Below are 25,694 nucleotides of genomic sequence, written 5' to 3'. Positions count from 1 at the left end.
ATTCAGAAGTAGAAAAACTTTATTTTAAATATAAATATTAATATAATAATATTTTGAATGAGTTTTTGTATTTCCATTTCCATTTGAAAGTTTTAGTAACTTTGTGTGTCTGTTATTTTTAATGGTTTATATGTGTGCATAGTTTTTAGATATTTTTAGTTTTAGTTTTTTATTTGTTTGTATATTAGTACATAAAGTTAAACTATTATTTTATTTTATTATTTTACTTTTATTTTTGTGTATGTTTTTTTTCTAAGAATGTTTTGTTTGTAGTTTCAGTTTTTGTTATTTTATTTATTTTTTCTTTTTATTTTATTTATTTATTTATTTATTTATTTTTATTTTTTTACTAGTAGTTATTTTTGGTCATTTTGTAAGTTATTTAAGTACATAAAGTTAAAGAAATAAAATGATAAATGTAGCCTTGGCAACTAGCTACAAGTAAAGTTTCCTAGTATTTTATTTTATTTTATTTTATTTTAATTTATTAGTTTAGTTAAGTTTAGTTTGGTTAACGTTTATTTTATTTCTAATAAAGTTTTGATTGTGCTTTTAAATTTTTACATTTATTTAACATTTTTTTTACTTACAACATTATGGTCATGGTTTTAATTTTAGTTTCAAGTTTTAGTTTTAGTTAATTATACTAACCCTGCAAGTAACACGTTGAATTAAAATGAAATTCAGAAGTAGAAAAACAGAAATAGTTTTTTTGCAAACTACTCCAGTAATCAGTTTTATTTACAACAAACAGTGCATGTTTAAAGTTGCTAAAGTGTTAGCAAAACAAAAAATTATAAGTCCGATCGCATAGCACTCGTACTCAGCAATCCGTAATATTTTAAGGCATTTGCATTGAAGGCATGACCTTGAGACTATTTTCACACCCATGCCCTTCATCTGTCTTTCAGTGTTATGTTCTTGATATGCTCATTTTTCTGATAATGTGTGCATTGAATGCATTGCCTGTGCAGATGACTGTTGCTTTAGACTGCAGTAGAGAAGAGCGCCATATGCACGGCTGAGTTACCGAACCAGACGGGTTCTCCTTCAGATGTGTGCGTGGTGCAATGGAGTGTGAAGTGGTGATTATGTGGGCCGCTCTCGCACTTTGTGTGTGTGATTGAGAGAGGCAGAGGCTCCTCTTGCCCATCAGAGGGAAAGAGCTGCAGAGCCCCCTCCCTTCAGCATATACTCCTTCATATAAACTGCAACTGCAACAAAAAGCTGTAACCGTTCAGATCCATGCTATGACATTCTGCCCTGGGGGCCAATATGACAGACATTACTGACTAACACACTCTTTCTCTCTGAAGGACACAGAGGCCATGAGGAGAGCACTAGCACTGATCGAGTCAAAGATGGGTCAGGCTAAAGGTTGGCTGAGGGACCCTAACGGTCTACCAGGTAACATAACTACATCCATTAGCTCACTGTGATATTTCAGGTGTTAAAGGATAAGTTCACCTCCAGAATAAAAAAATTCTCATCATTTACTCACCCCCATGTCATCCAAGATGTTCATTCTTTGTTTACTCTAAAAGAAATGAAGGTTTTTGAGGAAAACATTCCAGGATTTTTCTCCGTATAGTGGACTTCAATGGGAATCAACGGGTTGAAAGTCCAAATTGCAGTTTCAGTGCAGCTTCAAAGGGCTCTACACGATCCCAGCCGAAGAATAAGGGTCTTATCTAGCAAAATGATCAGTCATTTTGTAAAAAATAAAAAAATGTATATACTTTTTAACCACAAATGTTCGTTTTGCATTAGTTTGACTTCACTCCTTATGTAATCACGTTGGAAAGGTGGACGAAGGTGGAAGTACCAACTCAGTGAAGTCAAGCTAGTGCAAGACGAGGTCTTTGTCTTTGTCTCATTTTACATGCTAAGGAAGCTACAGTGTACAATGGATTTGTTTAATAATATAGGTCAGAGAGATTGTTAAAAAAAGATGATAATAAAAATAATGCTTGTTTGTGAGATTACAAAAAAATTGCTTTTAGGGAAAAATTTATTTTTTCAAATATTTATTAAAAAATATAGTAAATAAATGATTAATACTATTCAAATTATTACTTAATTATAAAAAAGTTTGATAAGACTCCTGTAACTAGTCCTGTATGGCATACATTACTGTTCAAAAGTCTGGGCTCTTTAAGATTTTTAAAAATGTATTTTTTTAATCTCTTATGCTCACCAAGGCTGCGTTTGTTTGATTATAACAACAGAAATATTGTACATTTTAAAATAACTTTTTTTTTTTTATATATATTTTTAAACATGATTTATTCCTGTAATTGAAAAAACTGCTGAAAAAAATTCAGCAGTGTCACATGATCTTTCAGAAATCATTCTAATATGCTTATTCGGTGCTCAAAGAAAAAAAAATAAAAGAAGAAGAAGGAGAATTTATTATTATTATTATTAATGGTATCAACAGTTGTTACCTTGATACATTTTTTAATCAAGATTCTTCAAGATGAATAGAAAATTAAAAGAGCAGGATTTATTTAAAATCTAAATAATCTGGAACATTTAACAATAATCTGAAACTTTTTACAGTTTAATATGCAATTTAATTCATTCTTGCTGCATAAAAGTATTAATTTCTTATTTTAAAAATATAATCTTACAGACTCTGATCTTTTGAACTTAACACAAAGGTAAAAAAGCTTTCAGTGGGGTGGCACGCTTTCAAAAGGTGTGAATATAATAATATTAGGTACAAATATGTACACTTATTTTGTGCACAAATATGTACTAATATGCACATTTTAGTGCTAATATGTGACCCTGGACCACAAAACCAGTCTTAAGTCACAAGGGTATATTTGTAGCAATAGCCAACAATACATTGTATGGGTCAAAATTATTGATTTTTCTTTTATGCCAAAAGTCATTAGGATATTAAGTAAAGATCATGTTCCATGAAGATATTTTGTAAATGTCCTACTGTAAATATATCAAAACTTAGTAATATGCATTGCTAAGAACTAACTAAGAAGGTGATTTTCTCAATATTTAGATTTTTTTGCACCCTCAGATTCCAGATTTTCAAATTCAGTTGTGTCTTGGCCAAATATCCTGTCCTAACAAACCATACATCAAAATGACCCTTATGACTGGTTTTGTGGTCCAGGGTCACATATTTACCCATTAGTGGTAAATAAGGTACAAAGATGCATCTTTACACTGCAGTGACAGCTTCTGTACTTTTTTATGTATATAATATTTCTGTAATGTACAGGATTTTAATTGAATAGCAATAAAAGTATGCGTGTAGTGATCTAACACTATGTCCGTGACACCTGCTCTGGATGCTCTTGTACAGGAGATCCAGGAGAGCATGCGCTGCGTCAGATACTGGATGAAGCAGGAAAAGTGGGTGAGCTTTGTGCGGGTAAAGAGAGACGAGAGATCCTGGGAACAGCCAAGACCTTGGGCCAGATGACGGATCAGGTGTCAGATGTGCGCGCCAGGTACGCCCCCTTTAGGCGCACCTGGAAAAAAGGCAGAATTATAATCATAGGCCATTTATACTGCTGATTCAACCAGGTACAAGATTCCTCGGTTCAGCATTTCACACTGAGAGCCAAATGCCACCACATGTTCCTGTAGTGCTCGCGTGAGCTGAATTATGCATTAATGCAGCTGTGTGCTGTTCATAATGATATTCATCATCCTTTATACAATGCATTACGCCTGTTTGATGTGTCTCAGGGGCTGTAACTGCTTCTAATTTACAACATGAGAAAGTGTGTCAGGTTTTTCAATAAACACAGTTTAGACGTTGTTTGTTAGCAGGCTAATTCTCCGGGGATTGTTTATCCCTGGCTGCTGAGTACAGGAGAAGGAAGGAACGGTGTGGTACAGTTTGGGTCCATGTGTCAGGGATGTTGAAAGCTGGAGTGAAAGTGAAAGATCAGACGCTGGGCTCTGACTTCATTAGAGAGACTCAAGGAAAGCAGATTAAAGGCTGAAGGGCCGGATAATCAGCGGCTGCCCCGGCCCACTGATCACTCTCACACACGGGGGCTCTTTACACTGACCTTCACACGCAGTTCAGATACTTTTCATGTTAAATTTCCATGTTTAATCAATGTTAACGGGTAGTCAGAGAGAGTTGTTCTCTTCTACTGTTGATCTTGTGATTATGTAAATAAATCTATCATTATTATATATGTATATTACATAATATTATATTATTATACAACAGTTTTTTCTGGTCCTCAAATCTGATTGGCAGAGAGGAGTGCGATATTGTAGTGATAACAGAACTCCAACCATTTCACCGTTTGTATCACTCCGCTTGGGGTATTTCTCACACAGACATCCAAATCCACCATAATTGTATAAATAATGCTGTTTTTTTTAGCATGGAATGTAGTTTTAATTGTTTTTAGGCAAGAATGTACTTGTTTACACTTAGTTAATATAGAAAATGTTTATTTGAAAATTTGCTTCAAAGTTTTCGGAGATGTGAGCTCCAGGGCGTCAGCAGCCATTCAGTGCTCATGAACCCACTGAGAGCAGCCTTACCTCGACCAGATCTTCTGGAATTTGCCGCTGGCTCTGATGTCTCTATAGTGGTTAAACATGAGATATAATTCATTTTGTGTAAATCTAATGGGCAGTCTTGGTCTCATTAAGCAGATATAGTTTTGGCTGAGGGAAAAATCTCATCACGTTATATTTTATGTAACTTCATTGCTGTATAGCTATATAGAGTGCTGCTTTTGTACTTTTAGCTGAATTTCCTTGCAACTTTTATGCTGGCTGTTGTTGTTTACTAAATATGGTTATTCAATAAATAATATTTTATATAAATAATAGTAGTATTTAATAATAGTATTTCGTATTGGGAAACAGTGTGTGTTCGTGATGGTGATTTTAGTTACACTGTTCCGTCATTAGATGGCATCAAGACACTCTTTTTATGAGTGAGTCAGCAGTAAAGACTTTTATATTAAAAGAGACTGAAACAGGGTTGTAAACAAGGAAATTATATTAACGAATGCACTGAACAGCGCTATCATTGGAAATCACCCTTAACAGATGAAAGGATAGTACGACAAAGATATCGCTTTCCTCAGGGGACATCCAGACTAATGTTTTACTGTGAATATGAGACTGAGCTCAGTCCATCTCTCGCTCATAATACTCTACATAATACAGTGAGCTTTTAATACAGTAATACAATAAGTTTCGTTACTAGTTATAAAGTGATGTTTTCGAATTAGTAACAGAGGCCTAGGCTCAGCTGTTAAACAGCTGTTAAAATCTGAAATTTGAATCCGTGGTGGAAGGGAGTAGTTCTGCAAAAAAAAAAGGGATTTTAAAGACACTCCATTGTTGTTTCTTACGTATTTACACACTCGTGCCATCAAACTGTTGTATAAATGCAATATCCTACTCGTAGCCGGGCAATATGCCTGTATATTGGCACACCTACGGCTGATATAGCAGCTATATCGCACTGCTGCTTGTGATATTGCTAATCTATATTATATTAATTATATTATATTATATTATATCATGTGTTGTTTCTTCAGAGGTCAGGGTGCTACCCCTATGGGTATGCAGAAAGCTCAGCAGGTTGGCCAGGGTTTGGATATTCTGGTGGGGAAAGTGGAGAACGCTGCTCGGAAGCTGGAGGCTCTGACCAATGCCAAACAGGCCATCGCCAAGAGAATCGACACAGCTCAGGTCAGTCTTGGAGCATGTTTTGTTAGTGGATTAGTGTGTCTAAAGTGGTGCTCAGTTGGTTTTACCTTCAAGACTCAATCGACAAGGCAGCAAAGTACCAAAATGTATACCCAATTAGTAATATTATTATTATTATTATGGGTATTATCTTTGTTATAATTAATACAAGTACAGGCTCTAAAATATTTAAAATGATTAAACATTACACTGAATTGGAAAATTTTCAGCTTGGAGTCACAGACACAGTCATTTCCACCAAATTCTGAGGTTTGAGTCAATGAATGGCCATTGACGTCAGCAACAAAAGATATGTAAATTGTTTTCCCTAAGAGTTCTGTTTTTAGTCTAGTTTATTGTTAAGATTTTATTATATTGTTCACTTTGTTGTATTTACAGATTTGAAGAGATTGTATATGCATCCCAGAGGATCTGTGGGTACTTAAAATGGGTAGTCATAATTACAGACGTGTCCTCATTTAAGTAGCGTCTGTCTGGACTGATGTTATTTAGTGGAGATGTATTGGGTGTTTAAAGGGTGGATAACAGAAAAACAGAAAGAATCTTTTTACATTGTGCCATCTATGCGGTGACAGACAACAGCAAAGTGTATTATATAACAGTGGTTCCTTGTGCTGAATGACAATATGACTATAAACTATCTTTCAAATTCAGGAAATGTTGACAAGTGTCAGTCTAGTGAGTTTGTTCTGATAATAAGGGAACAGAAGAGTCTGAGAGTGTTCTGAGATTACTTTTGAAGATACTGCTACATTTAGGTATAGAAGGATTACGACAGTAGTACAACTTCTTGTGTGAATGGTTGTTTTTGTACAGAGCTGGCTGGCCGATCCTAACGGTGGTCCGGAGGGGGAAGAAAACATCCGTGCTCTTCTGGTGGAGGCCAAGCGCATCGCTGACCTGTGTGAAGACCCTAAAGAGAGAGACGACATTCTGCGCTCCATCAGTGAGGTTGCAGGACTTACTGCGAGACTGGTTGAACTTCGTAAAATGTAATTATAGACCTACAGTACATACGGTTGGAGTCCTTTAAATTACAGGAACGTTCAAAGTGTTCTTTCCACTTTCAAAGGACAGATGGTTTTCAGCTTGATATCATTCATGCCAGCCTGTCATGTATAGATAATGTTGTGACTTTGATCAGCACATGATGGAAAATGTGAACTTGATAAACCAGCACCATGTTCACAGTTAGGACAGATTATGCAACCAGGATAATGTGCCTGAAATTACTCTTAGTGTTTTCTATGGAAGCCCCTTTCCACCACTGAATAAAAAATTTAAAAAGGTTATTGTGACTTTTTATCTCACAGTTCTGACTTTTTTCTTAGAATTGTGTAATCGCAATTGTGAGCTATAAAGTCAGAATTGTGAGATATAATATCACCATTCTGACTTTTTTTTCAGAATAGTATGATATAAACAAATAACATGAGTTATAAAGTCAGAATTGTGTTATAAAGTCTAATTTTAAGGGTTAAAAATTTAACATCTCACAATTCGCAGTTGCGTGTTATAAAATCAGAATTGCGAGATAAAAGCGATTCTGAGGAAAATGTGAGATTTGTGAGTTTTTATCTCACAATTCTGACTTTATTTCTTAGAATTGCTACTTTATTTCTCAGAATTGTGAATTTATATCTCACAATTCTGTCTTTATAACTTGCAATTGTAAGTTTATATCTCACAATTCTGAGAAAAAGGTCAGAACTGCAAGTTTGTATCACACAATTCTTAGATAAAAATTCACAATTACCTTTTTTATTCAGTGGCGGAAATAACTTTCATAATAATATAAATTTGAAAGAATGTTTTAATTATACAGTTGAGGTCAAAATTTACATCCCCCTTTCAGAATCATTAAAAATGTTAATTATTTTATTAAAGTTGTTCATGAGTCACTTTGTCCTGAACAGTTAAACTGCCTGCTGTTCTTCAGAAAAATCCCTCAGAAAGTCCCACAAATTCTTTGGTTTTTCCAGCATTTTTGTGTATTTGAACCCTTTCCAACAATGACTGTATGATTTTGAGATCCATCTTTTCACACTGAGTGACTCATATGCAACTATTACAGAAGGTTCAAACACTCACTGATGCTTCAGAAGGAAAACCAATGCATTAAAAGGCGGGGGGTGAAAACTTTTGAACAGAATGGAGATGATTTTTTAATTTAGATGTTGCTCATTCAGATTTTTTAATTTAGTACTGTCCTTCAGAGGCTATAAGATAGTTAAACCTTTCCCAGAAGTCAAAAAAGTTCAATTTACCCTGATCTTCAAATTCAAAAAGTTTTCGCCCTCTGGGTCCTAATGCCTTGTGTTTCTTTCTGAAGCATCAGTGAGTGTTTGAACCTTCTGTAATAGTTGCATATGAGTCCCTCAGTTGTCCACAGTGTGAAAAGATGGATCTTAAAATCATACAGTCATTGCTGGAAAGGGTTCAAATACACAAAATTCTGGAAAACCAAAGAGTTTGTGGGACTTGAAAGATTTTTTTCTGAAGAACAGAAGGCAGTTTAACTGTTCAGGACAAACAAGGGATTCAATTACAATATTATCTTAAATAAGTTTTTGGCCAGTATGATTTTTTTTTTAAATAATACTTTTATTCAGAAAAAAATGCATTAAAATAAATCAAAAGTGACAGTAAAGACAATTCTAGTGTTTTTGTTTTAAATAAATGCTGTTCTTTTGAATTTTCAATTCACCAAAGAATCGTTGAAAAATATGTATCATGGTTTTTACAAAAATATTAAGCAGCAAAACAGTTTTCAACATAAATAATAAGAAAACAATAAGAAGTATAGATTTGCCATCACAGGAAATGTCTCAATGATTCTTTAACTTATTTTTGTCTCATCCTCATGGTAATTTTATTACAAGTGTGTCTATTTTTTTGTGTAACAGGGGTAAAGGGGATACTCCTGAGGCTAGAGCGCTTGCCAAACAGATTGGCACAGCTTTGCAGAACTTGCAGGCAAAGACTAACCGTGCTGTGGCCAACATGAGACCTGCCAAGGCAGCTGTTACACTAGAGGGCAAAATGGAGCAGGCCTTGCACTGGATTAACAACCCTGGAGTGGACGATCATGGAGTAGGTGGGTGACAATATGAGGTAAAACATTACCTCTTAAATGAGACAAAAAAGCAGCGTGGTGATCCATTTACAATCAGAATTGAATCAAACACTGTTATTATATCTATCTGTTATTAGTGTAGTAAAATACTCAACTGGTCATCTGAAGGTGTTACTTTTCCCCCCAAGAGATAACACTGGCATATTGAATGACTTATTCATTCGTATGGAACTGGGCACTTGACTCTGGACCTTTATATGATGTGACAGATGGCTATTTCCTCTGTCCCTGTTGTATTTATGTTCATACTTAAAATATTTCAAACCATAAATAGCTGCTTCGTGTCCTATTCACAGCAGGTCATGTTACTTTCAGGTTAACTTAGTCTTGGAGTAACTCTAGACCAGAGCTGCACAGTTTAGTACTAAGGCTTGTCCCAATTCACGTACTTACACTATGTACTAAAATCTGTAATTCGCTCGTGATAGGGAAAATCCGTACTTTCGAGTGTACAGCAAGACCAGTATTGGGACATTCTATCACGTCATAAAATTGCATCTTGATACCACGTCCTTGTCATCTTGCTAAGGATTCATTGTTAATTAACCTTAAAGGGATAGTTCAGCCAAAAATGAAAATTCTGTCATTAATTACTCTCATTAATTAAAATCTGTCATAAATTCTGTCATTAATGAATTACTGTCATTAATTCTGTCATTTAATTACTGTCATAATTACTTCTGTCATGAACTTTGTTCATCTTCAGAGCACAAATTAAGATGTTTTTAATATTTTAATGATGTCCTTGTGCCTTGGCTGTGGTAGTACCCTTGCTGTCTTTGACGGGTCAGAAAGCTCTCATATTTCATAAAAAATATCTTAATTTGTGTTCTGAAGATGAACAAAGGTCTTACGAGTTTGGAACGACACAAGGTTGAATAATTAATGACAGAATTTTCATTTTTTGTGTAAACTATCGCTTTAATAAGCTTAAAAATCTGAATTCAAAATTCACCAGAAAAAGTATACTATCTAGGCACCTATAGCTTATTATTTTTTAATATACTATCAATCTGAATGCTATTGGATACTATTTAAGTGGTATGTTAATACTATCAAGTGAAATAAATGTTATGTTTTAAGCCAACAAATAAAGATACTAATGTAGTGCTAATTTAATAGTCCTGAATTATTAGCCGTTGGTAATATTGGTAATATATGAATGTATGAATGTATGAATATATCCACACAAAACAAATGACTGGGTTGTCTAGGGCTAATTAACATAATTATGTAGCAATTCTAAAACAATTATTTCTGACAATTATTTATAACCACTCATTTTACAGAAACAGTGTTTAAAAATTTATATTTTAGTGCATTTTAGTTTTTTTCACCACATCTTTTACTTAAAATACATCACATCTGGTTGGGTGATGACATATGGACTGTAAATGAATGACTATCAATCATTTGTCAGAGATAGCTTGAGACAAAAAATGTTTCTACTATGATTGTGGCTTCTTCTTAAAAGTAAAATGTTTCATTTTTATCATCTATATGCAATTTGTTGGTTAATTTCCCCGAATATACTGTCTGTTTGTCCAAATATGGTTTAATAGAGGAGTGTTATTTCTGCTATAAATGACACATTTCACCATTAAAGGAAACCTATTATGCCCCTTTTTACAAAATGTAATATAAGTCTCAGGTGTCCCCAAAATATGTCTGTGAAGTTTCAGCACAAAATACCCCACAGATCATTTATTATATCTTTTTTAAATGCCCATTTTGAGTGGAAGCAGAAACAGGCTGTTTCGGTGCATGTTTCTTTAAATGCAAATGAGCTGCTGCTCCCTGCCCCCTTTTTCAGAATAGGGCTGTTCCTTTACAGCTTGTACCTCAGATATTCTACCAAAAAACATCAGCATGTCTATCGTGTTAAAGTCATGCGTTTTAAAGCCATATCAGTTTACAAGTTTATGTTAAAAACACAGGAGTTACAAAAACAGTCGGATATGTCTGTGAGTAACAGCTGGGAAAGAAAGATTTTCATGATATGTCACCTTTTAATTTCAACGGGAGCCTGTTATGTCTTTGTCTATAGGCCAGGCTGCCATACGGGGGCTGATAGCGGAAGGCCGCCGGCTGGCGAACTCTCTACCAGGACCGTACAGACAGGATCTGCTAGCAAAGTGTGAGCGAGTGGAGCAGCTGATGATGCAGTTGGCAGATCTTGCGGCGCGAGGAGAGGCAGAGAGTCCTCAGGCGCGCGCTGTGGCTGCTCATCTTCTGGAGGCAATTAAAGTGAGGCATCGTGTCCCCCTTTCTATTAAAAGATCCCGGTATCTTTCTCACACAGCAGGTGTGGGTGAACCATAATCAGATGTTTAGATCTTCACAAATGGGAAGTGCAGAGGTCAGAGCTGCTGGCTCTAGAGTCCTAGTGCAGTACACAAAGCACCAGGGCTTTTAGCTCAATGTAATATATAAGCCAATGCCGCCCTCTGCTGGAAAATATTTTGTTTTCATCAAATGATGTTTTTGACTGTACGCTTAAATAATCTCATCATATCATATTTTTCCTTCAAGGATTTGAAGGCGAAGATGCAGGAGGCAATGACCCAGGAGGTGTCTGATGTTTTTAGTGATACGACCACACCAATTAAACTCCTTGCAGTGGCAGCAACGGCGCCTCTTGAGGCCCCCAACAGAGAGGAGGTCCGCTGAGTATACAGCCTGATTTAAACAGAGCGCAGCATGCTTTTCAGTCTTATATCAAATAGGCTAATACACACAAAGCATTCTAAGCCCTAAACCTAAATGTAAAAAGACTTTCATCATTTTTAGAAGCAAATAAACACTTTTATTCCTAGGGTTATTTTTATTTTGAAGGAATCCCCAAAGTCATTATTTTATAACTAGGTCAGAAATGCATACAAACATACTCATAGTCATTATTTATTATAGTTATTGTAGAATTATTATAGTTACACTACCAGTCAAAAGTTTTTGAACAGTAATGATTTTAAAGAAGTCTCTTCTGCTCAACAAGACTGCATTTATTTGATCCAAAGGACAGCAAACACAGTCAAATTTTGAAATATTTTTACTATTTAACATCTATTTAAATATATTTTAAAATTAAATTATTTCTTTGATTTTTGAAAGTCACATGATCCTTCAGATCCTTCAATCATTCTAATATTCTGATTCGCTGCTCAAAAAACATTTTATTATTATTATTATTATTATTATTATTCTGAATAGAATTTTTCAGGTTTCTTCGATGAATAAAAAGTTCAGAAGAACAGCATTTATCTGAAATAGAAATCTTTTGTAACAGTATAAATATCTTTATAATCACTTTTGATCAATTTAAAGCATCCTTGCTAAATAAAAGTTCTATAATTTCTTTCCCAAAAAAACAAAAACAGTAAAAATTAAACTGACTCCAAGCTTTTGAATGGTATAGTGAATAATGTTACAAAAGCCTTTTTATTTCAGATAAATGCTGATCTTTGGATCCTTCTAAAGAATCCTGAAAAAATGTATTTAACTGTTTTAAATATTGATAATAATATTAATAATAATAATAATAATAATAATAAGTGTTTCTTGAACAGTAATTCAGCATATTAGAATGATTTCTGAAGGATCATGTGGCGCTGAAGACTGGAGTAATGATGCTAAAAATGTAGATTTGATCACTGGAATAAATTACATTTTAAAATATATTCAAATAAAAAACAGTTATTTTAAATAGTAAAAATATTTTAAAATTTTGATTCTTTTTCTGTACTCTAGCTCAAATAAATGCAGGCTTGGTGAGCAGAAGAGACTTCTTTAAAAAATATAAAAAATCTTGCTGTTCAAAAACTTTTGACTAGTAGTGTACCTAAAACTAAAACCATAAAAAACTATTTTGTTACTTGAAAAAATGAGTTTTAACTAAAATAAAATATAAAATGTTTTTTAAAAAATTGAGAATTTTTCTCAATTTTATTTAGTTTAACTTGAAGTACTCAAATAACTAAAACTAAACTATATAGATTAATAAATACTAATTAAAATGACAAAAACAACAAAATTACTAAAAAAATTGAAAGGTGAAAACAAAAAATAAAAATGATATTTTAATTCAAAATATTAACAAAAACTATAATAGTATATCAATAAAACTAAATGATTAATTCTAAAATAATAATTAATTATAATTAATAACGTTTTTGTTTTCCCCTCTAGGTCTTTGAAGAAAGGGCGTCTAACTTTGAGAATCATGCCGGTAGACTGGGTGCTACAGCGGAGAAGGCCGCTGCTGTGGGAACAGCCAATAAGAGCACAGTTGAAGGCATCCAGGCAGCTGTGAAATCAGCCAGAGATCTAACACCTCAGGTATGTGGCTCATACATATATATGTGTGTGTGTATATATGTGTGTATGCTGTGTGTATGCCAGTGCTACTTTAAGGGCACATAATGGCGTGCTTGGACTGAAAGATGGATATTAGCCATAGTATCAAGTCTCCAGGGGCATTCAAGCATTTTGATGTGAGAGACTACCAAATATGATGATGCCCTTAAGCAAGACCTCATTTCTTAAAAATAAGACCATGTGAAAGTACTGAGAGTTAAATTATAAAAACATTTAATACAATCCAAAATAACTGGATATTATGTTGTCACAGTACTGAAGTCAAAACAAATGATTAAAACATTATTTAAAATAAGCTGTTTTTGGATTAACGAGAAAGTTTTGGTTTCTGAAACTTACAGGATGTTTTGATAGTTCAATGACCTCTTATATGTCAAAAGATCAAGGGAATTTTAAATGCTCAGTTCATGACTTTGAATTTTACCAATAAAGGCTTATACAGTGGACACTATGAAGTTGGTTGTGATCTAATTTGTTTGACACATTTATCTGTTTTTGGCTGTTCTCATGAGCAGGTCACTTCTGCTGCACGAATTTTGCTGAAAAACCCTGGCAACCAGGCCGCATACGAGCACTTTGAGACCATGAAGAACCAATGGATTGACAACATTGAAAGAATGACCAGTAAGCAAAGCTCATGTAACATAAAACACCACATCAAATCTTTTGAAACTCACTGCAGTATTAAAAATCTCTATTCCAGGTCTTGTGGATGAAGCCATTGACACGAAATCCCTCTTGGATGCTTCGGAGGAGGCTATTAAGAAAGACATTGATAAATGCCGGGTGGCAATGGCTAATGTTCAACCCCAGATGTTGGTTGCAGGGGCCACCAGCATTGCCCGGCGGGCTAACCGGGTCCTTCTGGTGGCCAAACGGGAAGTGGAGAACTCAGAGGATCCTAAATTCAGAGAACTGGTCAAAGCTGCTTCAGACGAACTTGGTAGAACAATCTCACCCATGGTTATGGCTGCCAAAGCCGTGGCAGGGAACATCCAAGATCCAGGTCTTGTTTGTAAAAGTTCTCGATACGTTTATAGAAAACAGTTTTTTCCTATTACTGACTGAAATCTTTTTCTCCTAGGTTCACAAAAGATCTTCCTGGACTCTGGCTACAGGATCTTGGCTGCTGTTGGGAAAGTCAGAGAAGCCTTCCAGCCTCAGGAGCCGGACTTTCCACCTCCACCTCCAGACCTTGATCAGCTGCATGTAAGTGCTGCTGCAGCTCTAAAAGGAACAGGTCTTAAAGGAACACTCCACTTTTTTTGAAAATAGGCTCATTTTTGCTCATGGTTTCGAAAACGGTAAAACTCAACTGTTTAACTCTAGGGGAGTTGGACAATGAGCCTGTTTTCAAAAAAAGTGGAGTGTTCCTTTAAAGGGACAATTCTTTCAGCATTTCCTCACGCAAATGATTCTATCAGGTCAGTGATGATCAGGCTCCTCCCAAACCGCCTCTCCCAGAGGGAGAGGTTCCTCCCCCGAGACCTCCACCCCCAGAGGAGAAAGACGAGGAGTTCCCTGAGCAGAAAGCTGGCGAGATGGTGAGCGAGCCAATGATGGTAGCGGCCAGGCAGCTACACGACGAGGCCCGTAAATGGTCCAGCAAGGTGAGTGGAACTGTTGTGTTCTAGGCACAAAATCGTTCCTTGCAGTTCTTTAGAAATACATTATGGTTCATGAGTTTGGGGATTTTTTTTTTCAAGAAATTAATACTTTTATTTAGCATGGATGCATTAAAATTGATCATCAGTGACAGTAAAGACTTTTTTAATATTACCAAACATTTTTATTTCCAGTAAATTCTGTTCTTCTGAACTTTGTATTCATCTAAGAATCCTACAAAAAGTATCACGGTTTCCAACTATATATTAAGCAGCAAAATATTAATAAAAAAAATGGTTAAGTTCAATTCGCCATTAATGTAATGTATCTCGCAGTTCTAACTGTTTATTGTAAGATAAACTCGGAAGTTATAGTCCAATTTTGAGAAGGAAAAGATATGTTGTCAGACTTTTTATCTCACAATTCTGGCTTAACTCGCAATTGTGTGTTATAAAGTCAGAATTTCGAGATATAAAAAAAAATAAATATAAACTTGCAAGTCTGAGAAAAAAAGTCAGAATTGTCAGTTTTTATCTCGCAAATCTAAGAATAATATAAACTCACAGTTCTCATTCAGTTTTTTTTTCTCAGAATTGTGATATAAACTTGCAACTCTGCCTTTATTAGAATTGTGTGATATAAACTTGCAATTGCGAGTTAATAATCAGAATTGTGTAATATAAACTCACAATTGCGAGAAATAAAGTTGCGAGTTTATATCTCACAATTATGAGAAAATTATAAACTCACAATTCTGACTTTTTTCCTCCACAAGTGAGAGTTATAGTCAGAATTGCAAGATTTAAGAACACAATTCTGACTTTTTTCTCAGAATTGCCCGATAAAACTCACAATTCTGCCTTTATTTTTAAAATTGTGATATAAACTCACAATTTTGAGTTATAAGTTATAAACTTGCAATTGCGATAATAAATGACATTTTAAAATATCTAAAACCAGAAAACAATAATTGTTTTTATTGTATTTTTAAACAAAAAAAAATGTACAGACCCCAAACTTTTGAACAGTAACGTACTATAAATAAAACACTGTAATAAATAATTTTAACAATTAGAATTCAAACGGAAATGGTGAATCTCACAAAGACTGTCAAGATGAAAATGACACAGTCAATGAAAAAACAATGCTTTGTGTTTAAATGTTTTGAGATGCGCTTTGTGTACTGCTCTGCTTTTTATGATTGTGAATCGTCGCCTCTGTTGAAATCTGTGAGTGTTTTTGTTGTCTTTAACCTGAAATGTGGAAATCTCCATGACGATTCCAGTTTCAGGGTGAAAAAAGAACGGAAACTGTCATCTATGAAAGAAATGTTTGCATGCTCTAACGTTTTAACAAGTAGACTCTTTTTTTTACCATAGTGATGGAGCAATACATGATTTTTCTTCGCAGCTTTACCCCAAAAGAGCAACTGCTATGAAACACAGACAGACAGGACTACCTGAGTTAACTTTACTAATGGGAAATATCTTCCTCAGTGGATGCGGAAGTAACGTGGAACTGATACAGGCTCATTACAAAGGCTCTTGTAGGTGCTAGAAGGTGACGTAAGCAATAATACTTCAAATCAGGTGACCACAGTGAAAGCCCACTGGGTGTGTTTGACTTACTGGATGTGTCGTTGTCCTTTTGTGGATGTTTCTGTGCTATTTCTTCTGCTTTTATAATGGTCAACCGTCCATTCATGGCTCTGTCTTGGTCCTTGTGAAAACTATTTGTTCTCTTATGTGTTAACATGGTCTTTTCCTGTTTGTATCTGCACGCAGCCCCATTTATTGCTTGTTCAGTTACGGTAATATTCACTTTACTAAATTTAATACTGCGTAAAAATAGGAATAACTGAGATATTGCAGATAAATAGACAGATACGCTACCATTCAAATGTTTGGGGTCAGTAAGAGTTTTTGTTTTTGAAAAAGGTCTCTTATGCTCACAAAGGCTGAATTTATTTGTTTAAATACAGTAAAAACAGTAATATTGTGAAATATTATTACCAGTTAAAATAAATGTTTTCTATTTTAAGTCATTTTAAAATGTAATTTATATTTGATTGCAAAGCAGAATTTTCAGCAGGCATTATTCCATTCTTTAGTGTCACATGATCCTTCAGAAATCATTTAGCAAAAATTAACATTTAATATGTCGTTATAATAATCAGTTGAAAACAGTGTGAAAACATTTTTTAGGATTCTTTATGAATAAAAAGTTCAAAAGAACAGCATTTAATTCAAATATAAATAATTTGTAACTTTTACTGTCATTTTTGATCAATTTAATGTATCCTTGTTTAATAAAAATGTTAATTTCTTAAAAAAAAAAAAACACTTACCCCAAGCTTTTGAATGTTTGTGTACATGGAAAATATGGTTTATGACTGACTCTTTTGGCAGCTATAAAATAAAGTAATACTGAATGATTGGAAAAGTATTATAAAGTAAAATGAAAACTAGACAAAAAAATCCCTATAAAATAATTAAAAAAATTATTCATATGCAGTCATTTCTGAGAATTTTTACGTTAAAGGGAGACCTAAAAATGAAAATTCTGTCATTAAAGGAGAAGTCCACTTCCAAAACAGAGATTCACATATAATGTAGTCATCCCCTTGTCATCCAAGATGTTCATGTCTTTCTTTCTTCAGTCGTAAAGAAATTATGTTTTTTGAGGAAAACATTTCTGCATTTTTCTCCATATAATGGACTGATATGGTGCCCCGATTTTAAACTTCCAAAACGCAGTTTAAATGCGGCTTCAAACAATCCTGATTTTTGAAGTTGAGGGAGAAAATACGATTGGAGTTTTTCGACGTAACTGTCTTGAGTTCAGGCAGAGAAAAACAAGACGAGCGTTTGAGATTAAAAACTATTTAAATTGTATTATTTTTTATTAAAGTAACCGAACGTTATGCTAGATAAGACCCTTCTTTCTCTGCTGGGATCGTTTACAAACGCATTTGGGATCGTTTGAAGCTGCATGTAAACTGCCTTTTGGAAGTTCAAAATCGGGGCACCATATCAGTCCATTATATGGAGAAAAATGCTGAAATGTTTTCCTCAAAAAACATAATTTCTTTACGACTGAAGAAAGAAAGACATGAACATCTTGGATGACAAGGGGGTAAGTACATTATATGTGACTCTTTGTTTTGGAAGTGGACTTCTCCTTTAATTACCCTCATATCATTCCAAACCCAGAAGGCTTTTTTTTTTTCATCTTATGAACACAAAGTAACATTTTTGGATGAAATCCGAGAGCTTTCTGGCCCAGAAAGGTAGTTAGAAAATAGTAAATTTAAAAAATAAATAGTCATATTTTTGACAATATGTGACATAAGTCGTTCAACCTTAATTTTATGAAGCTACGAGAATACTTTTTGTGTGCCAAGAAAACAAAAATAGTTATTTGTCACATAGTAATTATCACATACACTATTTTAAAGATGTCATAACTACCTTTCTGGGCCTTGAAGTGTCAGTTGCATTGCTGTCTATGCAGAGTCAGAAAGCTCTAAGATTTTATCAAAAATATTTTAATTTGTGTTCAGAAGATGAACGAAAGCCTTACTGGTTTAAAAAACAACATGAGGGTGAATAATTAATGACAGAATTTACATTTTTGAGAGAACTTTCCCTTTAAGAATACTAATTTCTCTACTTTTTGGAGAACCCATCATGTGTTTCATTATATCTTGTTGGGGGCTTTGCTTGTTTGCTCTCTGTCCAAATTAACCACCCAGTTTCTGTCCTCAACTTGAAGTGAGAATAGATCAGTTGTATGATTTTCAGTTGACATTCTAAACCCTGTGGCAGACGTTACCCAGCAGGACCCAGAACTCTGCTTCTCCCAGCCATCCTAAACCCAGCTGTTCCCTCAATCATGTCCTGGGAATCTCCATGCAGTGCCTCTCGTACTAACTTTGTCCTTCTTTCTCCATGCTGGCTCCTTCCTCCCCCCTCCACCTCCTCCTCCTGCTTCCCAGCCACCCCAGCCTCCCCAGCCTCCCCAGCCTCCCCAGCCTCCTCAGCCTCCCCAGCCTCCTCAGCCTGAAGTGACAGATGAGGGTTTTGAGGCGGAAGTAGATATAGACGATGAGGATGAATTCACAGACAACGAGGATGATTATGAGCCAGAGCTGCTCTTAATGTCTTCCAATCAGCCAGTTAACCAGCCCATTCTGGCCGCTGCGCAGTCTTTGCACCAGGAGGCTCGCAAGTGGTCCAGTAAGGTACTCTGCTTTTCCGGCCCCGGCGGGCCGCAGCATCCCTTCTGCATCCAGATATTACTGTGGGAATGCTGAAACCAGATAGCTGCTGCTGCTGCTGCTGCTGCTGCTGTTGTTGCTTCACACTTGGGTCCGGTGTGTTTTTTTTTTTTTTTTTTTGCTGCTGGGGTTGCCAATGACCGCGACTGGAATGGCAAGTTTGTTGTGCATTTCTTGGACAAACTGATACTGGCTTCACAAGTCACTTCCCTGCTCATTTCTGATAGTGTCACACCTCTGTGCCCCGGTTTGAACGAGGAACCATTCACTCAACCGCTGCTGCCAAACACTCTGCTTTTGCCAACCTGTGAAGCCATGGATGACAGTTTCCCAATGACTTCGGAATTACACGTGTTGAAGTCATGTCACATGCCTGTTTGTTTGTTGAGCACTTTTCCTAACCATTTAAATGTCATTGCAGGATGTTACATATTAACACACTGAAACTTTGCATGAATGTGTATAAACATAACTCTCTCACTAAATGATCAGGTAGAATCCTATGTAAGCTATACTGATAAAAATAAATATGTTAATTAATATATATATATATATATATATAAAATTTATAAAATTATAATTTATTCATTAGATAGGCACGTTATTGTTGACAAGCTGGATGTAAATATTTCAGATTCTACGGAGCCCCTAAAGTTATGTTTGCAGACAAAAATGCCCTCAAAGTTTCTTGTGCACACAAGAGAACTTTGGAAAGTTTTTTTCCATCAAATACATAAAATAAACAAATGATAAATAAAATAAATAAATAAATCTTACAGACTTTTTTCTTGTAATTGTGAGATATAAACTCACAAACTGCAAGGAAGAATTGTGAGATAAAGTCTCGATTACCTTTTCCCGCCTAAATTCTGTGGTGGAAACAAACAAACAAACAAAAAAAATGACATAGTAACTCCAAAAAATTGCCACTCCAAATTCCAAGAAAAAAATAATAAAAACTGTGAGATGCAAACTTTTTTTTGGTGGCAGAAATTAGCTTCCATACTTTCCCCCATGTGCGAGAAACTTGTACATGCAAAAAAAAAAAAAAAAAAAAAAAAAATTTTTTTTTAATTTTGTGGTGGAAGAAACCCTGAATTGCAAGATATCAACTAAGAATTTTGAGAAAAGGAAAAAAAAAAAAAAAAACAGATTTGCAAGATTTGAACTTTGTGGCAGAAATTAGCTTCCTTATTTCCCCCCATGTGTGGGAAACTTTTAAATGCAAACAAAAAACTTTTTTTTTTTTAATTTTGTGGTGGAAAAAAAAATAATTGTGAGATATTACCTCAGAATTCCAAGAAAAAAGTCAGATTTGTGAGATTGCAAGAAACTTGTACATGAAAACAAAAAACTTTTTTAAATTCTGAAAAAAAAAAAAAAAAAACTTGCCAGATATCAACTCGGATGTTTAAGAATATCAGAATTGTGGGGGGTTTTTCGTGGCAGAAATTAGATTCCATATTTTCCCCCATGTGTGAGAAACTTTTACGTGCAAACAAAAAACTTTTTTATTTTTTTAAATTCTGAAAAAAAAAAAAAATAATAATAATCCCTGAATTGCAAGATATCAACTCAAAATTTTAAGAAAGTCAGAATTGTGACATGTAAACTCAGAATTTCAAGAAAAAAAAAAAAATCTAAATTGTGAGATGTAAACTTTTTTTTGTGGCATAAATTAGCTATTAGCTTCCATACTTTCCCCCATGTGCAAGAAACTTGTACATGCAAACAAAAAACCTTTTTTTAAATTCTGAAAAAAAACCCCTGAATTGTGAGATATCAACTCACAATTTTAAGAAACATGTCAGAATTGTTTTTTTTTTCGTAGCAGAAATCAGCTTCCATATTTCCCCCCATGTGCGAGAACTTGTACATGCAAACAAAAATCTTTCATGATGTGAAACATTTGCACCTACACTGGAAAAGTATATTTATAAAACAGTAACAAGCATGCAAATGCTTTTCCATGTACACAGAAGAAATTCTTGTTCATGTGCATTTGTTTCTCATAAGTGTCCTACAAATGTGACTTCAGCAGCTTCATGTGTCTTCAGGAGACATGAGAAACCTATACTAATTTCAAAAAAGGCATGACTGATATGCATTGGATGAATATGACATGATTCTAAACACTGTTTGTCTTTGTGACATTTTAGAATGTTAGAAATAGAAGTTAGATATATAGTTAGAGCTCATCACCAATCACAGATTAATAACAGGCAAAACTGATCTAATTGAACAAGCAACCGACTATAGGGACAGTTGGATTTTTGTAGTTATTACTTGTGTTTGCCAAAGTACGTCTGTAATTAAACCCTTACTTTAAGTCCTCAAGCTATGTCTGCATGTTTTTCCCAACTCTTTTAGGGTAATGATATCATTGGAGCAGCTAAGCGCATGGCCCTGCTCATGGCGGAAATGTCTCGCCTAGTGCGTGGAGGCAGTGGGAATAAACGTGCCCTCATTCAGTGCGCAAAAGACATCGCCAAGGCCTCCGATGAGGTCACACGGCTGGCTAAGGAGGTAGCCAAGCAATGCACCGACAAACGGATTCGCACAAACCTGTTGCAGGTATCAGTAATAGAGCTTTCTTCCAGCATGGATAGATGAATACTTGCAAACCGGCTTGTTTGTCAAGTAAATGTCACCTTTGTGAACTCTGGAATGTTTCTTCCAGGTTTGTGAGCGTATCCCAACTATCAGCACTCAGCTGAAGATCCTGTCCACAGTAAAGGCCACTATGTTGGGACGTACAAACATCAGTGAGGAAGAATCTGAGCAGGTGAGGACACAAAACACATTAATCATCTTTAAACGGGTCATGAACTGAGAAACCAAAATTCCCTTGATATTTTGACATATAAGTGATCACTGTACTATAAAAACATCCTGGAAGTTTCAGAACTCAAAACTTTCTTGTAAATCAAAAAACAGCTTGTATTAAAGCCAGTCTGCCAAAACTGATCCCAGTATTAGGAAAGAGTGGATGAACTTTATTTTTAATGAAGTTCCAGACTGCATCAGTAAGAACTTTGTTCACTTCATTTTACCATGGATTCGTTTACAAGCAAGGAACAATTCGATGCAGCATTTTCAGAAAGATTGAAACTAAAAGACGATGCTGTCGACTATATTGAATCCGACAGTGATGTCACACCACAAGTGTGAGTTTTTATAAAGTGGTCACTATTGCTTTGTCTGCTATTACAGATTGTTTGATATGTACTGAGTATTTATGCATTTTTAATCTAAATCACATCTATGAAGAATGTAGGCTGTCAAACATACAAAACTGTTAGCCAATCATAGCAGTGGGCGTTTATTTCCGAGTTTACAGTCTGCCAACAGAGAGTTGTGATGAAGTCCTGGAAGAAACAAATCATTTGATTTAGGACGGGACTTTAAATCGCATATTGCGAATCATTTGACTTAGGTCGGGACTTCAGAGCGGGTTCGCAATTTATTTGACCTAGATGGGACTTCAAATAGCATATCAGGAATCAATTGATTTAGATCTGGACTTCGGAGTGGGTTCGCAAATCATTTGACTTAGGTCGGGACTTCATATTGCATATTGCAAATCATTTGACTTAGGACGGGACTTCAAATTGCGTATTGCGAATCATTTGACTTAGGTCGGGACTTTGGAGCGGGTTCACAAAATCATTTGACTTAGGTCGGGACTTCATATTGCATATTGTGAATCATCTGACTTAGGACGGGACTTCAAATTGCGTATTGCGAATCATTTGACTTGGGTCGGGACTTTGGAGCGGGTTCACAATTCATTTGACCTAGGTCAGGACTTCAAATCGTGTATCGCGAATCATTTGACTTAGGTTGGGACTTCAAATCACATATCGTGAATCATTTGATTTAGATTGGGACCTCGGAGCAGGTTCATGAATCATTTGACTTAGGACGGGACTTCAAATCGTGTATCGCGAATCATTTGATTTAGATCGGGACTTCGGAGCAGGTTCGTGAATCATTTGACTTAGGATGGGACTTCGGAGCGGGTTCACAAATCATTCGACTAAGATTGGGATTTTGGAGCGGGTTCGCAAATCATTTGACTTAGGTTGGGACTTCAAATCACGTATAGCGAATCATATGATTTAGATCAGGACTTCGGAGCGGGTTCGCGAATCATTTGACTTAGGTCGGGACTTTGGAGTGATTTCGCAAATCTTTTTTTCTGATTTTTCTTTTTCTAAAACAGTAGAAAACAAACCATTAAGGCAGTACAGTTATAAAAACAAAAAGAAAGTATACACAAATACAAATCTCTTAAGAAAATAAACCGTGGATTTACTATAGTAAAAGTGTAGTATACTTTAGTAGTGATACTTTGCATGTGCTTCACTTTATTTTTTATTAGTATATTTTTATTGATCTATTTATCTTTAAAATTTAGAAGAGAAGACATAGTTTGATAAGTGAGATCTCTGATTAAAGTCCTTAAAAATAAAAAAGAAGTGCTTAAAGTCCTTGAAAGTCCTGGAATTTTAATTTTACAGTATCTGTACAAACCCTGAAAAAAGGCAGTTCATGACCCCTTTAATGAAGGATTTGTTGGATTGGATTGGAATTAAATTGATTGTGTTTGTTTTTAAGGCTACGGAGATGCTTGTGCACAATGCACAGAACCTCATGCAGTCTGTGAAAGAGACGGTCAGAGAAGCTGAAGCCGCCTCCATCAAGATCCGCACAGATGCAGGGTTCACTCTTCGCTGGGTCCGAAAGACCCCCTGGTACCAGTAAACTGAGGACTCGTTGTTTTCGATTAGCAATTCGCATCCTTGCCTTTTCAAACGTGTGGGATCTGATAAGGGGTGGCAGTGTGGAGAGAATGAACCCTATCTGATTTTTATACCTTTGGACATCAGCGTTCGGCTCTAGTTTCGGGTTGACTGGTATTACTTATTTTTATTTACTTGCTGGTATTGGTACTTGGTACACCTACGCTGCTTCTTACGGAGGCTGTTTTTGTCCGGAAGGTTTGCTGTTGTTACCTTTATCTCACACTACTGAGGTATAGTGTAGGAGTATACAGGAAGCAGATTTTTAAATATATATTTTTGGTATGTTGGGTTTCCAAATTCCAGGTATATATATATTTTTTGCATGAAGATGTTTTCTATTTTCTATTGGAGAAAAATGGCATGATGCCTCTCTCGAACAACGTCGGAGTTCATGATGAAGATGAAATTTACTTTAAATTAGTTTTTGACAATTCAATTTTCTTATTGAAATGTATATATTTATATTTCCTATCTTTCATCAGAACATAATCACAGATCACTTTTTAGTCGCAAATATACAACACAATGTTGTACGTTTTACTTTGCTATTCAAAAACCCTATGGCTGGTGGTTTTTAAGTCACAATTCACTATAATTAACTGTTCTTCGCTCATATTTATAATGAACTTTTGCTTAGCTATTTATTAAATATTATATTGCCTTTTTTGATGGGTCGTGCCATTACAAAGATGTATTTTGCATGGCATGGTTGATGCCAAAGATTTTGTTTTTTTACACTTTAGCTATCAAATAAACACATCTATGGTGTAACACTACTTAGACATGTAAAAGCTTAGATAGTTAACACTTAAATTCTTTATACTTCATTCACACTCTTCTTTCTGATAAGCTTGTTGAGAGAGTGAACCATTGTTTAAATTTGTTCAAAGAAAAGCACAATCCTCACAACAGTTGAACTGTTCTTTCTTATCTCAGTCTGTTTACAGTTTACAGCTGTAATTTTGACGTTTATCTGCGTGATTGTGTTTGTAGTATATTGATGATGGAGCTGTCTTAATGTTTTTACCCATTTAAAAAGAATGGGTAACAAGACCCAGGTGGCTTGTTTAAATGTAATGCTTATGTGTTTGGAGATGCTTAAAATGCAGAGTTTACCCAAAAAAAACCTTTCTGTTGTCCTAAAACTGAAAATGTTTTTGTCAATGCATTGAAAGTCATGTTGTTTTGGACCCCATTGACTTTCAAGTATAGACAAAAACAGAGATATTTTTCAAAATGTCTTCTTTTGTGTTCCCAGAAGAAAGTCAAGTTTGGAATGACATGAGGGTGAGTAAACTGCAGATTTTTTTGGGTGATCTATCATTTTAAGGACAGTAAATTCACAGTATAGAATCAAATGTGTGGAAATTGTGCAATTATAGTATGAAAATCCCAGTAGCACAAGCTCATCACCATTATTAGCTGAAGATGCGCTCTGAAATTTTCTGTACAGCTACACGAACACTATCAAGATGCTTCACTGCCTTGCATTCACTTAAAAACTCTTATCTACAACATATACATTTAAAGGAGTACCTTTTCAGCCCAATATAGTGCCTCGTTGTGAAAGTTTACAGGGCTGTATTTGTATGTGAAATAGCATGTTGTGGGTTCTGATGACATTTAGAAAGGGTGAAATTACTGCTTTGTGAATGTATATATGACACTAATGTTGACTTTTTCAGTGTCACAGAAAAAAAAACATCTTATGTGCCTCAGATTAATAAAAAAACAGTTAAGGTGTTTTGTTTGGCAACTTCATTCCTCA

General features: G+C 35.1%; 1 protein-coding gene across 6 annotated transcripts in view; it reads left to right on the top strand.

The window, feature by feature from the left end:
- Positions 1-25,687, top strand: part of vcla (vinculin a) — a 57,131-nt gene extending 31,444 nt beyond the window's left edge. Inside the window, exons 7-22 of one of the 6 annotated variants that reach the window (XM_051125510.1) lie at positions 1,317-1,407; positions 3,332-3,479; positions 5,553-5,706; positions 6,541-6,716; positions 8,631-8,821; positions 10,908-11,107; positions 11,393-11,521; positions 13,046-13,195; positions 13,750-13,858; positions 13,938-14,240; positions 14,319-14,443; positions 14,659-14,844; positions 18,837-19,082; positions 21,489-21,692; positions 21,799-21,903; positions 23,739-25,687. In XM_051125510.1, the coding sequence (XP_050981467.1) occupies positions 1,317-1,407; positions 3,332-3,479; positions 5,553-5,706; positions 6,541-6,716; positions 8,631-8,821; positions 10,908-11,107; positions 11,393-11,521; positions 13,046-13,195; positions 13,750-13,858; positions 13,938-14,240; positions 14,319-14,443; positions 14,659-14,844; positions 18,837-19,082; positions 21,489-21,692; positions 21,799-21,903; positions 23,739-23,885 (2,664 nt within the window). In that variant the 3' untranslated portion in view covers positions 23,886-25,687. Of the gene's footprint in view, positions 1-1,313; positions 1,408-3,331; positions 3,480-5,552; positions 5,707-6,540; positions 6,717-8,630; positions 8,822-10,907; positions 11,108-11,392; positions 11,522-13,045; positions 13,196-13,749; positions 13,859-13,937; positions 14,241-14,318; positions 14,444-14,658; positions 14,845-16,249; positions 17,409-18,836; positions 19,083-21,488; positions 21,693-21,798; positions 21,904-23,738 lie in introns of those variants that run through there. The other 5 variants (XM_051125511.1, XM_051125509.1, XM_051125513.1 and 2 more) reach the window with 5 other exon arrangements.
- The last annotated feature ends 7 nt before the right edge of the window (positions 25,688-25,694 follow it).

Source organism: Labeo rohita, chromosome 13 (genome assembly GCF_022985175.1).
Source record: "Labeo rohita strain BAU-BD-2019 chromosome 13, IGBB_LRoh.1.0, whole genome shotgun sequence".
NCBI classification, from domain to species: domain Eukaryota; kingdom Metazoa; phylum Chordata; class Actinopteri; order Cypriniformes; family Cyprinidae; genus Labeo; species Labeo rohita.
This window is presented reverse-complemented; position numbering and strand designations above follow the sequence as displayed.